The sequence below is a fragment of the Notolepis coatsorum genome, assembly GCF_963971535.1.
Source record: "Notolepis coatsorum genome assembly, chromosome: 3".
NCBI classification, from domain to species: Eukaryota; Metazoa; Chordata; class Actinopteri; order Aulopiformes; family Paralepididae; genus Notolepis; species Notolepis coatsorum.
Genome location: NC_140167.1, coordinates 2562163 through 2576707, shown reverse-complemented (window position 1 = coordinate 2576707; position 14545 = coordinate 2562163). Strand labels below are relative to the sequence as shown.

Below are 14545 nucleotides of genomic sequence, written 5' to 3'. Positions count from 1 at the left end.
CTACTGTTGTTGTTGCAGCCAGCCGGGCGGATATGCTCACGAGGGGATTTTCAAAATAAGAGTATCGCAATATGTCGATCTTTTTACGTTGCATCGATCCTATTTGATAATTGATAATAGATCGATATATCGATCTGGATCGATGTATTGTCCCACCCCTAGTAGCCAATAGCACTGAATGTGCATTATGGTCGACCCATTAGCTAGAGAGCTAATGGCAGCAACGTACGTTAGCTTAGCAATGTTACGCAACATTAGTAACGTTAGCTAGCTAGCTAACATTGAACATTTGTTCAATTTAGCTAAACAGGCCAAGTGGTAGCTTAGTTACAATGTGCTGTAAATGGCATCCTAGAAAGCATTTCATTGGATGCTAAATGAGTACACGCCCCCGTGTGCAGGATGACTCATCAAATTCTTTTTTTTTTATACATTTCCAGGAAATGACAAACTTTCAACCCTTTCACTACCACACGACCAAAGGGTTAACCCTTTCACTGCGACAATACAGAAGGTTAACCCTTTCACTGCGACAATACAGAAGGTTAACCCTTTCACTGCCACAAATGACTGCATCAATACAGCTAAATATATAGACTTTCTCCACGATATTCTAATTTATTGAGCTGCACCTGTAAGTGACAATCGGTGCATATATATATATATATATATATATATATATATATATATATATATATATATATATATATATATATATACATACATATGTGATATAATAATATATAACATAAACATCTTATTTTTTTTTTTTTTTTTCATGGGACCTTTTAATCAAAGCTATAACTTGTCCAAAGGTTTGGAAGAGTATCAAACTTTAAAGTGCATTGAATCAAAACGAACACAAATCAACACGGTCTTCTTCCCGCCTCCTCCTCCTCCTCAGAACGGCGGCACGGAGGGGGGGGGACAACAACAACGACGACGGCGGCGGCGGCGGCAAGAAGTGCAAGCGGCGGCCGCGGCCGGAGCCCCTCTTCATCCCGCCGCCCAAGCCCGGCACCTTCGTGGCGCCGCCCGTCTACTGCAGCGTCACGCCCCACCACCACCAGAGCCACCTGCGCTCGCCGGTGCGCCTGGTGGACAACCCGATGGCCATGCCGCCCTACACCCCTCCGCCCATCCTCAGCCCGGTCCGCGAGGGCTCCGGCCTCTACTTCTCCACCTTCCTGTCGTCCGCCGACAGGGGTCTGCCTCCGCCCGTCGTCACGCCCAAGTCGGCCACGCGGAGCCTGCTGCGCTCCAGTGAGTAGTACCGCCGCTCTGTTGGGTTTGGTTTAGGGATGTCCGATATTTTCGGCCGACCGATATTATCGGCCGATATCGGCAGTAAAATGTGATATCGGAAAATATCGGTATCGAGTTTTTTTTTTTTTTTTTTTTAACATTTATTTAACCTTTATTTACCCAGGCAAGCAAGTAAGAACCAATTCTTATTTTATTTATTGTCAAAAGTATGCATGTTGGTTTAATTCAACAACAAGAGATATGTAATGTTAATTTTTACTTTTTTAATTATCATATTTTGCACAGATAATGCTTACATTTAGAAAGCCTTTTGAATGCATCCAGTGAAATTATTAATTACCTGAAATTATTCAGTTTTTTTGGGGGGAAACCCTGCATATATCGGTATCGGTTGATATCGGTATCGGTATCGAAATTAAGAGTTGGACAATATCGGAATATCGGTATCGGTAAAAAAGCCAATATCGAGCATCCCTAGTTTGGTTTGATTTTATTTGATTATCGACGGATTAAAAAACACACAACACAAGGATCCCAAAGGATAACCGTGAGAAAGAGCAAGACCCTTATTTCCGTCACGGTCCCGGGGCCACGGCAAAAACACGACAATGACACAAAACACATACATTTAAAACATTAGAAGACTAACCTATAGCAAAAAATCACGTTCACAGCTAATTTAAAGATAAAAAGTTTACGTAGAGTAATCTTTGTTGTTGTTGTTGTTGTTGTTGTGGTGCCAGTTCTATTGAAGCCTGTATTAGAATTAAAAATATACCAGCTATCTGAGGAAATACATACATCAAGCAATATTATCAAACGTTAATGTCAATGTAACAAATTGCTGCTGATTCTGACGTCAGAGGTAGTAATAATGAACCTGTTTAAATGGTCATAAACCAGGAGACGGCTGATCTCGTTCAACTCGTTCACTGTCGGCACAACTGAAGTGTTTTCCACACTTGGCACCAACGTGTGCGTTCACAGTGACGTGACGACCCTTCCTTCTTTTATAGCTTCCTTGCCTCTTAATATCAGTCAAAACAATAGACCTATCTCAAACCCTGCCCTCTTTTCTTGATCCTCCAATCACAACTGTCGCTTACCTCGGACAAACCAAGTTTGTCCGAGGTAAGCGACAGTTGTGATTGGAGGATCAAGAAAAGGGGCAGGGTTTGAGACAGGTCCATTGCGAGTCGGGACATTTCGTTCTCAAGCCGCTCTGCCCTTCTCTCCGTGAGTCTAGGCGGCCCGGTGCCTGCTCTGTGTGTGTGGAGACCTGGGCTCAGACCCCTCCCTGCTCTGTGTGTGTGGAGACCTGGGCTCAGACCCCTCCCTGCTCTGTGTGTGTGGAGACCTGGGCTCAGACCCCTCCCTGCTCTGTGTGTGTGGAGACCTGGGCTCAGACCCCTCCCTGCTCTGTGTGTGTGGAGACCTGGGCTCAGACCCCTCCCTGCTGCTCTGTGTGTGTGGAGACCTGGGCTCAGACCCCTCCCTGCTGCTCTGTGTGTGTGGAGACCTGGGCTCAGACCCCTCCCTGCTGCTCTGTGTGTGTGGAGACCTGGGCTCAGACCCCTCCCTGCTCTGTGTGTGTGGAGACCTGGGCTCAGACCCCTCCCTGCTCTGTGTGTGTGGAGACCTGGGCTCAGACCCCTCCCTGCTCTGTGTGTGTGGAGACCTGGGCTCAGACCCCTCCCTCCCTGCTGCTCTGTGTGTGTGGAGACCTGGGCTCAGACCCCTCCCTGCTGCTCTGTGTGTGTGGAGACCTGGGCTCAGACCCCTCCCTCCCTGCTGCTCTGTGTGTGTGGAGACCTGGGCTCAGACCCCTGCTGCTCTGTGTGTGTGGAGACCTGGGCTCAGACCCCTCCCTGCTGCTCTGTGTGTGTGGAGACCTGGGCTCAGACCCCTCCCTGCTGCTCCGTGTGTGTGTGGAGACCTGGGCTCAGACCCCTCCCTGCTGCTCCGTGTGTGTGGAGACCTGGGCTCAGACCCCTCCCTGCTGCTCCGTGTGTGTGTGGAGACCTGGGCTCAGACCCCTCCCTGCTGCTCCGTGTGTGTGGAGACCTGGGCGCGTGTAGCTTTATGCCAAGCAAGCAGTGCAAAAATTTACCGTAGTGGCATGCAGTAATGCGCCTTTCATTTTCCGCCGCCCAGCGCCCAGGTCGCGCGGAAATAGGCTGTCTATTGCCATTCTCTTTGACAAACTCTAACCTTAACCAGCTCCTTAACAACGCCTAAACTTAACCGTTCTAACCTTAACCAACTCCGAAACAATGCCTAACCTTAACCTTAACCTTAGAAATTATATTGCCATTCTCTTTGACAAACTCTAACCTTAACCAGCTCCTTAACAGCGCCTAAACTTAACCGTTCTAACCTTAACCAACTCCGAAACAATGCCTAACCTTAATCGGCGAAAGAATACACGTTAAAAAAAAATCACGTTAAAAAATATTTTCGATGGGATTCGAACTCGCCAGCAAACAAGCCATAGGATCCACAGCCATGTGTCCTTGCCAATTGAGCTATTTGCTAGATACTGAATAAGGGGCGGTGACTTATATATATTGAGCTCCGCTCGTGTCGCATGCGCGGGCACCTCGCGCGAGCACGCCGGCGCACGCACGCACCTGAGCGAGCACGCCGCCGCCGGTGCACGCACGGTAGCATTTGTCTGAAAAGAAGGGCGCTTTACCGCACTAGCGTGCGGTGACGAATGCGGAAGCATTTTTGCACTGCTTGCTTGGCATTAACGTACAGGCGACCTGGGCTCAGACCCCTCCCTGCTCTGTGTGTGTGGAGACCTGGGCTCAGACCCCTCCCTGCTCTGTGTGTGTGGAGACCTGGGCTCAGACCCCTCCCTGCTCTGTGTGTGTGGAGACCTGGGCTCAGACCCCTCCCTGCTCTGTGTGTGTGGAGACCTGGGCTCAGACCCCTCCCTGCTGCTCCGTGTGTGTGGAGACCTGGGCTCAGACCCCTCCCTGCTGCTCCGTGTGTGTGTGGAGACCTGGGCTCAGACCCCTCCCTGCTGCTCCGTGTGTGTGTGGAGACCTGGGCTCAGACCCCTCCCTGCTGCTCCGTGTGTGTGGAGACCTGGGCTCAGACCCCTCCCTGCTGCTCTGTGTGTGTGTGGAGACCTGGGCTCAGACCCCTCCCTGCTGCTCCGTGTGTGTGGAGACCTGGGCTCAGACCCCTCCCTGCTGCTCCGTGTGTGTGGAGACCTGGGCTCAGACCCCTCCCTGCTGCTCCGTGTGTGTGTGGAGACCTGGGCTCAGACCCCTCCCTGCTGCTCCGTGTGTGTGTGGAGACCTGGGCTCAGACCCCTCCCTGCTCTGTGTGTGTGGAGACCTGGGCTCAGACCCCTCCCTGCTGCTCCGTGTGTGTGTGGAGACCTGGGCTCAGACCCCTCCCTGCTGCTCTGTGTGTGTGGAGACCTGGGCTCAGACCCCTCCCTGCTGCTCCGTGTGTGTGGAGACCTGGGCTCAGACCCCTCCCTGCTGCTCCGTGTGTGTGGAGACCTGGGCTCAGACTAGGGCTGGGCGATATAACGATAACGATAAATATTGCGATATATTTTAATAATCGATATCGAATATCGAAATTAAAATTTTTATTTTTTTTTTTTTTATTTTTTTTTTTTACCTGCAACAGGGCAGTTTTAAGAGACAGTGGACAGACTTGTCTTTCTTGCCTGCAACTTAAAGTAATGGCTTTGCTTGTCCAAATGACAATACTGACCAAATTCAGATTTCTTTTTCTCTTGTCCATTTATTTTGTTTGCTTTCTAATTTAAAATACAGTTTGAAACCGTCTGTACACAGTAGGCTATGTGTGCTAGCAGAACTAGACTCCAGTCACGAGTCACAGTGCACATGTGCGGTGGTTTGTCCACCAAAAAAGCGCCAAAAGATCGAAAATAAACTAGCAGAGCCAGAACTGTTCAACTCCTCTGGAGCCACAGCCAGCAGAGAAGCCGGTTTACTTTAGCTTTTAAACCAGCTGCAGCCTGAGAACTGGAGTGTGAGGGGATGTAACACTAAAGATGGCGGCAATGACAAAGAATTGCTGCAAAACAAACATACACCTGTTGCTAAAAAAAAAAAAAAAAAAAAAAATGTTTTTTTTTAATTTTTTTTTAAATTTTTTTTATACTTATAACAATTCGATAATTATCGATATCGAGAAATAAAATAAAATTATCATATCGTTATCGCGATATGATTTTTTTCCATATCGCCCAGCCCTAGCTCAGACCCCTCCCTGCTGTTGACGCACCTGTCCTCACAAGGAACTCCTTTCAGTGGAAGTCGATTCATAAGCTGATCAAACGGAAAATAACTTTTTCTTATTAAAAAAAAAAAGCAGTAACTAGAGTAGGGCTGAACCCAATTAGTCGAATAGTCGACTAATCGATCGAAAGGAGCCGTTGTCGACTGCCAACCTCTTAGTCGAAATGCAATTTTATAATCTTTTTTTTTTAAATTATTTATAATATCTTTTTAATTTTTTTATTCTTTCCAAAAGCAAAGAGGTCTAGAAGCGTGGCTAACGCTAATGGCGCACATACCAGCGAGGCTAACTGCCTAAAAAAACGGGCACAGAGGCACTGAAAGAGGATTTCACCCGTCTAATGAACACACTAGACTAGACGAATATCAAGATGTATCCATCAGTGGACCAATTGCATGCTTTCGCAGAGGACAAGAAGCCTTCAGTCGACTCCTTCAGACATTAGGCACCCCCCACAGCCCAAATGGAATGATAAAAAAACTATTGAAATCCTTAGTCGGGGACAGCCCTAAACTAGAGTAACTAAACGTCATCTTCCCTTTTGCTGCCCTAGTGGTTGATATCGTCACCTCCCGCTGCTCACTCTGCCCCCCCCCCCCCCCCCCCCTCCCTGACCGGTGATGTCAGACGATGTGTGTCTTTGTGTGCTGTGACATCACCGGTCAGGGGGGCGGGGCCAGAGTGAGCAGCAGGGTGAACATATCAACCGGTAGGGCGACAAAGGTTTGCCCACGTAATCTTTGTTTCAGCAGAGTATGCAGGGCCAAGAGTGTGACGTTTTAAATCCGGGCCAAGGGGTGCATTCGGATATTGTTAATTTTGAAATGTATAATCAAACAACAGCGTATTGTGTAACGTCTGTGTTGGCTAATGCACCTCGTAACAAGTGAGTCATTTCAGGATCACTGCAAACATGGTTAAATTAAATCCACAGAGACAGTTTACATTTTTATTATCACTCCCCCTTCAAAAGGCCCAAGTAATGTGTTGGGCTGCGTAAGTTTCAAGTTGTGTTTTATTTGTCACATATAAGCTACATGTACGTTACAGTGACATGCTTGGTTCTGTACGAGCCCCCTGAGATTGTGCTTCATACAGTAAAAAAGTAAAAAGAATAAGGTCCAAACACTATGCAAAATATACAATATACAAACTAGAGTACAACCTAAAGTACAAAACGTATTTATTTTAAATGCAAATGCAAAAACTAGGTACTTATAGTTGCACACAGGCCCTGCTTTTAACTGCGAGTTGCAATTAAATTAAATGAATGAAATTCCAGGCTGCTACATCTACCTAATCAGAAATACTGTCCATGAATCGTTGATAAGTGTGTCGACAACCAACTAGAACTAATAGGAAACTAATAGGAACACTACCTTATGCATACTGCACCTTATGTGATACTGTAAATAATGTATATTTCAGTTAGTTAGATAGTCAATTATATTGACTTATTTGTTTACACTGCTTCTGTTGTTTTTACTACCTGTACCCCCCCCCCCCCCCCATCCCCCATGCTGCTATGATGCCTTCATCTCCGCAAGGGGATCAATAAAGGAATATCTTATCTTATCTGATCTTATAATGTTGCTGAGTGGCTGGTCATCATATTCTCCTGTGTCGCCGCTTCGTCTACAGACAGCTGTGACATCACACCTCCCATCCTGTCGGCCATGAGCGAGGGCACGCCCGTCAGCATCGAGCCGTGAGTACTGCCCCCCCACCCAGGCTCCCAGACCGCCCCCCCGCCTTAACCCTGTCACTGCCGCACTACAGAAGGTTAACCCTTTACTATCACACTACAGACGGCTCCTGCTGTCGTGTGGCAGTGAAAGGGTTAACCGTCTGTGGTGTGGTAGTGAACGGGTTAACCGTCTGTGGTGTGGTAGTGTGGTAGTGAAAGGGTTAACCGTCTGTGGTGTGGTAGTGAAAGGGTTAACCTTCTGTGGTGTGGTAGTGAAAGGGTTAACCGTCTAGTGTGATAGTAAAGGGTTAACCGTCTGTAGTGTGGTAGTGAAAGGGTTAACCTTCTGTAGTGTGGTAGTGAAAGGTTAACCTTCTGTAGTGTGGTAGTGAAAGGGTTAACCGTCTGTAGTGTGGTAGTGAAAGGGTTAACCGTCTGCAGTGTGGTAGTGAAAGGGTTAACCGTCTGTGGTGTGGTAGTGAACGGGTTAACCGTCTGTGGTGTGGTAGTGAAAGGGTTAACCTTCTGTAGTGTGGTAGTGAAAGGGTTAACCTTCTGTGGTGTGGTAGTGAAAGGGTTAACCGTCTAGTGTGATAGTAAAGGGTTAACCGTCTGTAGTGTGGTAGTGAAAGGGTTAACCTTCTGTAGTGTGGTAGTGAAAGGGTTAACCGTCTGTAGTGTGGTAGTGAAAGGGTTAACCTTTTGTTGTGTGGTAGTGAAAGGGTTAACCTTCTGTAGTGTGGTAGTGAAAGGGTTAACCTTTTGTAGTGTGGTAGTGAAAGGGTTAACCTTTTGTAGTGTGGTAGTGAAAGGGTTAACCTTTTGTAGTGTGGTAGTGAAATGGTTAACCTTTTGTAGTGTGGTAGTGAAAGGGTTAACCTTTTGTAGTGTGGTAGTGAAATGGGTTGGCTGTGGGCTGTACTGAAAGGGGCCAGGGTTGGTGATTAATAACATTGGCTTGTTTGGGGGGGTTGAAACCCGCCCCCTCAAAAGGACTGCTCTGCCTCTTGTTTCCACCGGAGCCTCTCTGGAGAGCCGGTATTACCGCCCTCTCTGATCTGATGTTGCCACACCGTCTGTCCTCCGTCTGCTCTTCCATCGGCCTGTCGGGACAGATCCTCACGTCAAACAGTCACAGCCTCAGAGCCTCAGAGCCAGAGCCTCAGAGCCACAGAGCCTCAGAGCCACAGAGCCTCAGAGCCACAGAGCCTCAGAGCCTCAGAGCCTCAGAGCCACAGAGCCTCAGAGCCACAGAGCCTCAGAGCCACAGAGCCTCAGAGCCACAGAGCCTCAGAGCCTCAGAGCCACAGAGCCTCAGAGCCACAGAGCCACAGAGCCTCAGAGCCTCAGAGCCTCAGAGCCTCAGAGCCACAGAGCCACAGAGCCTCAGAGCCACAGAGCCACAGAGCCTCAGAGCCTCAGAGCCTCAGAGCCTCAGAGCCACAGAGCCACAGAGCCTCAGAGCCACAGAGCCTCAGAGCCACAGAGCCACAGAGCCACAGAGCCTCAGAGCCACAGAGCCTCAGAGCCACAGAGCCTCAGAGCCTCAGAGCCACAGAGCCACAGAGCCTCAGAGCCACAGAGCCTCAGAGCCACAGAGCCTCAGAGCCACAGAGCCTCAGAGCCACAGAGCCACAGAGCCTCAGAGCCTCAGAGCCACAGAGCCACAGAGCCTCAGAGCCTCAGAGCCACAGAGCCTCAGAGCCTCAGAGCCTCAGAGCCTCAGAGCCTCAGAGCCACAGAGCCTCAGAGCCACAGAGCCTCAGAGCCACAGAGCCTCAGAGCCACAGAGCCTCAGAGCCACAGAGCCTCAGAGCCACAGAGCCTCAGAGCCACAGAGCCTCAGAGCCTCAGAGCCTCAGAGCCTCAGAGCCACAGAGCCTCAGAGCCACAGAGCCTCAGAGCCTCAGAGCCACAGAGCCACAGAGCCTCAGAGCCTCAGAGCCTCAGAGCCTCAGAGCCACAGAGCCACAGAGCCTCAGAGCCACAGAGCCACAGAGCCTCAGAGCCACAGAGCCTCAGAGCCTCAGAGCCACAGAGCCACAGAGCCACAGAGCCTCAGAGCCACAGAGCCATCTCAACCTTCAAGCTGCTTCACACAGCAGCGGCCTTGTGCACGTCTCTCTCTCTCTCTCTCTCCTCTCCCTTTCTCTTTCTCTCCTCTCCCTTTCTCTTATTTTCTACCTCTCACTCATTGCTCTCTCTCCCTCTCTCTCCCCTCTCTGCCTCCCCCCTCTCTCTCCCTCTCACTCATTGCTCTCTCGCTCACCACTTCCCCCCTATCTCTCTCTCTCTCTCTCTCTCTCTCTCTCTCTCTCTCTCTCTCTCTCTCTCTCTCTCTGCCTCCCCCCTCTCTCTCCCTCTCACTCATTGCTCTCTTGCTCACCACTTCCCCCCTATCTCTCTCTCTGCCTCCCCCCTCTGTCTCTCTCTCTCCCTCTCACTCATTGCTCTCTTGCTCACCACCTCCCCCCTCTCTTTCCCTCTCCCTCTCTCTCCCCCCCTCTCTTTCCCTCTCACTCATTGCTCTCTCGCTCACCACTTCCCCCCTATCTCTCTCTCTCTCTCTCTGCCTCCCCCCCTCTGTCTCTCTCTCCCCCCTCTCTCTCCCTCTCACTCATTGCTCTCTTGCTCACCACCTCCCCCCTCTCTCTCTTCCCCTCTCCCCTCTCCCTCTCCCCCCCCCCTCTCTCTCCCTCTCACTCATTGCTCATTTGCTCACCACTTCCACCCTCTCTCTCTCCCTCTCTCTCCCCCCCCCTCTCTCAACGATAGTGTGGAATTTCTTTTTATAATTTTCTCTCTCCTTTTTTTTTTTAAACTGCTCCAGCGAGAGGGGAGGGGTTGCTTCTGTTGCCTCACGGGGACATAAAGACTCCATTGGGTCTGACCCAGTTAAAAAACGGACACGATCAGGGGATTCTGGGTGTTTTTAGCCACAAAGCCAGCGAAGGGAGGGGAGGGGAGGGGAGGGGAGGGACCGGGGTGCATTGTGGGGGAGCGGTCCGCTGACTGGTACCAGCTGCTCGGCAGTCAGTCGGGGACACGCCGGGCCTGGGCCTTCAGCTGAGCTCGCCCAGCGCTCCCTGACATACCTCCACCGAGGCTCGGCTTTCTGTCTGCTGCCCACCTGGGAGGAGCCGGCTGCCAGAACACACACACACACGTACATATATACCCAGCTGGAATTACCACAGAGGGGAACCGGCCTATCTGGAGAGCCCTAGGAGGGAGGGGACGTCCCCGCAGAGGGAACTGGCCTATCAGGAGAGCCCTAGGAGGGAGGGGACGTCCCCGCAGAGGGAACTGGCCTATCAGGAGAGCCCTAGGAGGGAGGGGACCGCCCAGGTCGTCAGCATGACTCAATGGGATTTCCACTAGTTCAGGAGAGAGAGAGAGAGAGAGAGGCAGGGAGAGAGCGAGATTTGCCTTTGCAAACACATGCCTCCAATTCTTTCAATAACTTGTCTTGTGATGATTTATTAGATTAGATTCAAATGTATTGTCGTCATGCAGCACAAGTACAGTACAACGGAAATAAGTTTGGCATCCAATTTCGTATCATCCAATTCAACCCTCCCCTGTCACGGACGCTGTTTCTTGCCTCCCACAAGCCGGCTGCAATGTGGACTAAGTCATACATAGCACAAGTCCCCTCCGGTACTCGAGGTAACAGCAGTCGCATCTTTTCACCTGCGCAGCTCGATCTCTCAGTGGCGAGGAGTAACGCGTGGGAGGCTCACGCTGCCCCCGACACTTCCTGATTCCACTGCGCAGGCGCACCAACCGACCTGTAGGAGTCGCTGTCCACAACGGCCAATGTGTATTACTGTGGACGACCAGCCAAACTGAAAGCAATGTGGAGCGCTGGGCTCGAACTGACGAACCCAGCGTCTCCAGCATTTTGTGGCGAGCGCCTTGCCCACTACGCAATGTAGCCCCCCCCCCCCCCCCTTTTGAATCTAATCTATTAACCCTTTCACTGCCGCACTACCAAACAGTTAACCCTTTCACTGCGACAATACACGGAAGGTTAACCCTGTCACTGCCACACTACAGAAGGTTAACCCTTTATTACCACTCTACCGACGACGGTTGGGTTTGCAAAGGTCTCAAAAGTCGTACATTTTACTCGTGTGAAATATGTGTCTTATCTCTTTTCTCCTGTTTTTTTTTATTTTATTTTTTTAACCCTTTGTCCCCCAGACGGATCAACATGGGCTCCAGGTACCAAGCCGAGGTGCCGGAGCTGAGGGCGCGGCTGGGAGGGGCGGTCCAGCAGGAGCAGCACGGGGCGGCGCTGGTCTTCGCTCCGCTCCACGGCCCGGAGGACAGAGGTGAGACAGCGTCGCTAATCAAATCACCCCCCCGAGGGGGGGGGGGGGGGGAATAAATATATAAATATAAATATTTAATTTATAACACGACGCAGACTCCACACCTTCAGGCCCCTTGCTGAGGGTTGACCCCGGGACCGTCTTGCTGTGAGGCAACAGCGCTCAGCACCCGTTTCTTTACCGTGCGTATATATATATATATCGTAGACCAGTGTTTCTCAACTGGTGGGTCGCGACCCAAAAGTGGGTCGCGGGGCCATTTTGAGTGGGTCGCGGATGTGTGTGTAAAAAAAAAATATATATATATTTTTTTTCTTTTTATAATTTTTTTTTGCACTACCTATCTTTGTGAATGTTTCTTCTCAGCTCTGGTCCAGCTGAAGACAAAGCGGAGGAACAGATTGGACATTGAGCACGACCTCAGAGTTGCTTTGTCTACCATCACCCCAGACTTTGAGACTCTTGTCAGGAGCAAACAACATCCCCAGTTATCCCATTAGTTCCCTGGGATGTTAAGCTAAGAAGTCTGCTAAGAAGCATATATTATTTATTATTATTATTATTATTATTATTTTATTTCATTGTGTTTTTAGCCCTTAGTTGCACTTTTGTTGCAACCCCAGTTATCCCATTAGTTCCCCCAAACTTAGGTATGTTATGTTAAGCTAAGAAGTCTGCTAAGAAGCATAATTATTTATTATTATTATTTAATTTCATTGGGTTTTTAGCCCTAGTTGCACTTTTGTTGCAACCCCAGTTATCCCATTAGGGGTGACAGTGGCTCAGGAGGTAGAGCAGTCGTCTGGCAATCCGGAGGTTCCCGGTTCGATTCCCGCTCCTCCCGGGCAGCGTGTCGATGTGTCCTTGAGCAAGACACTTAACCCCTAATTGCTCCCGATGAGCAGGTCGGCACCTTGCATGGTCGCCTCCGCCATCGGTGAGCGAATGTGTGAGTGAATGGGTAAAATGTGAGGAACAAATTGTAAAGCGCTTTGGATAAAAGCGCTATATAAAAAAGCAGCCATTTACCATTAGTTCCCCCAAACTTAGGTCTGTTATGATAAGCTAAGAAATCTGCTAAGAAGCATATTATTTATTATTATTTTATTTCATTGGGTTTTAGCCCTAGTTGCACTTTTGTTGCAAACTCAGTTATCCCATTAGTTCCCCCAAATTTAGGTCTGTTATGTTAAGCTAAGAAATCTGCTAAGAAGCATATATTATTTATTATTCTTTTATTTCATTGGGTTTTTAGCAATAGTTGCACTTTTGTTGCACTTTTTTGTGTTTATTTCATGTTTTGAAAGATTGCGTATTACTGCAAATATTTTCTTTTTACATAAATCATAGTGGTTCAAAATTTTGGGTCGCGACTTAATGACTAAGGAAAATGTTGGGTCCCGAGGCTAGACCAGTGTCGTAGACGACGGTATCGTAAAGATCCATACCTCTGCATGGATCCATGATGGTATTAGGGCTGTCCCCGACTAAGGATTTGGATGGTCGACTATGATTGGCCAAAATTTGCCGTTAGTCGACTATTGGTCGACAAAAAAATATATATATATTTTTTTTATCATTCCATTTGGGCTGTGGGCGGTGCTTAATGTCTGAAGGAGTCGACTGAAGGCTTCTTGTCCTCTGTGAAAGCATGCAATTGGTCCACTGATGGATACATCTTGATATTTGTCTAGTCTAGTGTGTTCATTAGATGGTGAAATCCTCTTTCAGTGCCTCTGTGCCTGTTTTCTTAGGCAGTTAGCCTCTGGTATGCACGCCATTAGCGTTAGCCACGCTTCTAGGCCTCCTTTCTTTTGGAAAGAATGATACAAAAATTAAATAAAAAAAAGATTATAAAAATACAAAAAAAATAAATTGTATTCGACTAAGAGGTTAGCCAGTCGCCTACGGCTCCTTTCGACTGATCGACTAATAGGGGTCAGCCCTAGATGGTATACGTTCATATTCTGTAATATACCTCCCAGCGCTGAAGCTCACGATGTCGTCCTCGCTGCCGGCCTGATTGGAGCGCGGACGGATCGATCACGTCACGTCTCGATCCACTCCTGAGCCCCGCCCCCCGATTGCAACCAAGATGATGTGCAGAGTGCCGTTTATTTACGAATCTGAATTGATATTATGTCTATTGCACAGAGTTTAATTGTTTCCTTTTTTAATCATTCGTGTTATAAAGCGAAATCGATGGGTGTCGTTCATTACGCCCCCTGCTGGTCATAAGTGCTTTGCAGCACATTTCAGTAAAATTCTGTTGAAATCATACTCTTTCTGTCGGTCTGTCTTTCTCTCTGTGTCTCTCTTTCTCTCCCTCCCTCTCTTCTTCTCCCTTCTCTCTTTCTGTCTGTTTGTTTCTCTCACTTTCTGTTCTCACTTTCTGTCTCTTCCTCTCTCTCACTTTCTGTTCTCACTTTCTGTCTCTTTTTTTGTATTTATTTTTTTACCCTGCCTACTTGCCCATATGCGCATGTCCAGAGTTAATTATATTGTTATATTGTTTACACTACCTATTTAAAAAAATATATATTGTTACTTCTCCACTGTACTATAATTCTGTGACCTGTATGATGTCTTCTACTACCTGTACCCCCCTCCCCCCTCCCCCATGCTGCTATGATGCCTGAATTTCTGAATTTCCCTCTCTCTCCGTTCTCCCCCTCTCCCCCCCCTCTATCTCTTTTTCCTCCCTCTCCCCTCTCCCCTCCTCTATCTCTTTCTCCCTCCCTCTCCCCCCTCTATCTCTTTCTCCCTCCCTCTCTCCGTTCTCTCTCTCCCCCCTCTCTTTCTCCCTGCCTCTTCCCCCCTCTCTCTCTCCCTCTCTCCCTTCCCTCTCTCCTCTCTCCCTCCCTCTCTCCCTCTCTCCCCCTCCCTCTCTCCCTCTCTCCCTCACTCCCCCTCCCTCTCTCCCTCTCTCCCCCTCTCTCTCCCCCTCCCTCCCTCTCTCCCCCTC

General features: G+C 49.0%; 1 protein-coding gene across 1 annotated transcript in view; it reads left to right on the top strand.

Moving 5' to 3' along the window:
• The window catches only part of LOC311225115 (uncharacterized protein), a gene marked incomplete at its 3' end in the record, with an annotated part of 52599 nt that extends 38996 nt beyond the window's left edge, over nt 1–13603 (top strand). The window contains 5 exon segments of the mRNA XM_084310320.1: nt 905–921; nt 923–1263; nt 7198–7264; nt 11450–11580; nt 13566–13603. Of these exon segments, the coding sequence (XP_084166446.1) occupies nt 905–921; nt 923–1263; nt 7198–7264; nt 11450–11580; nt 13566–13603 (594 nt within the window).
• Between the last annotated feature and the right edge of the window lie 942 nt (nt 13604–14545).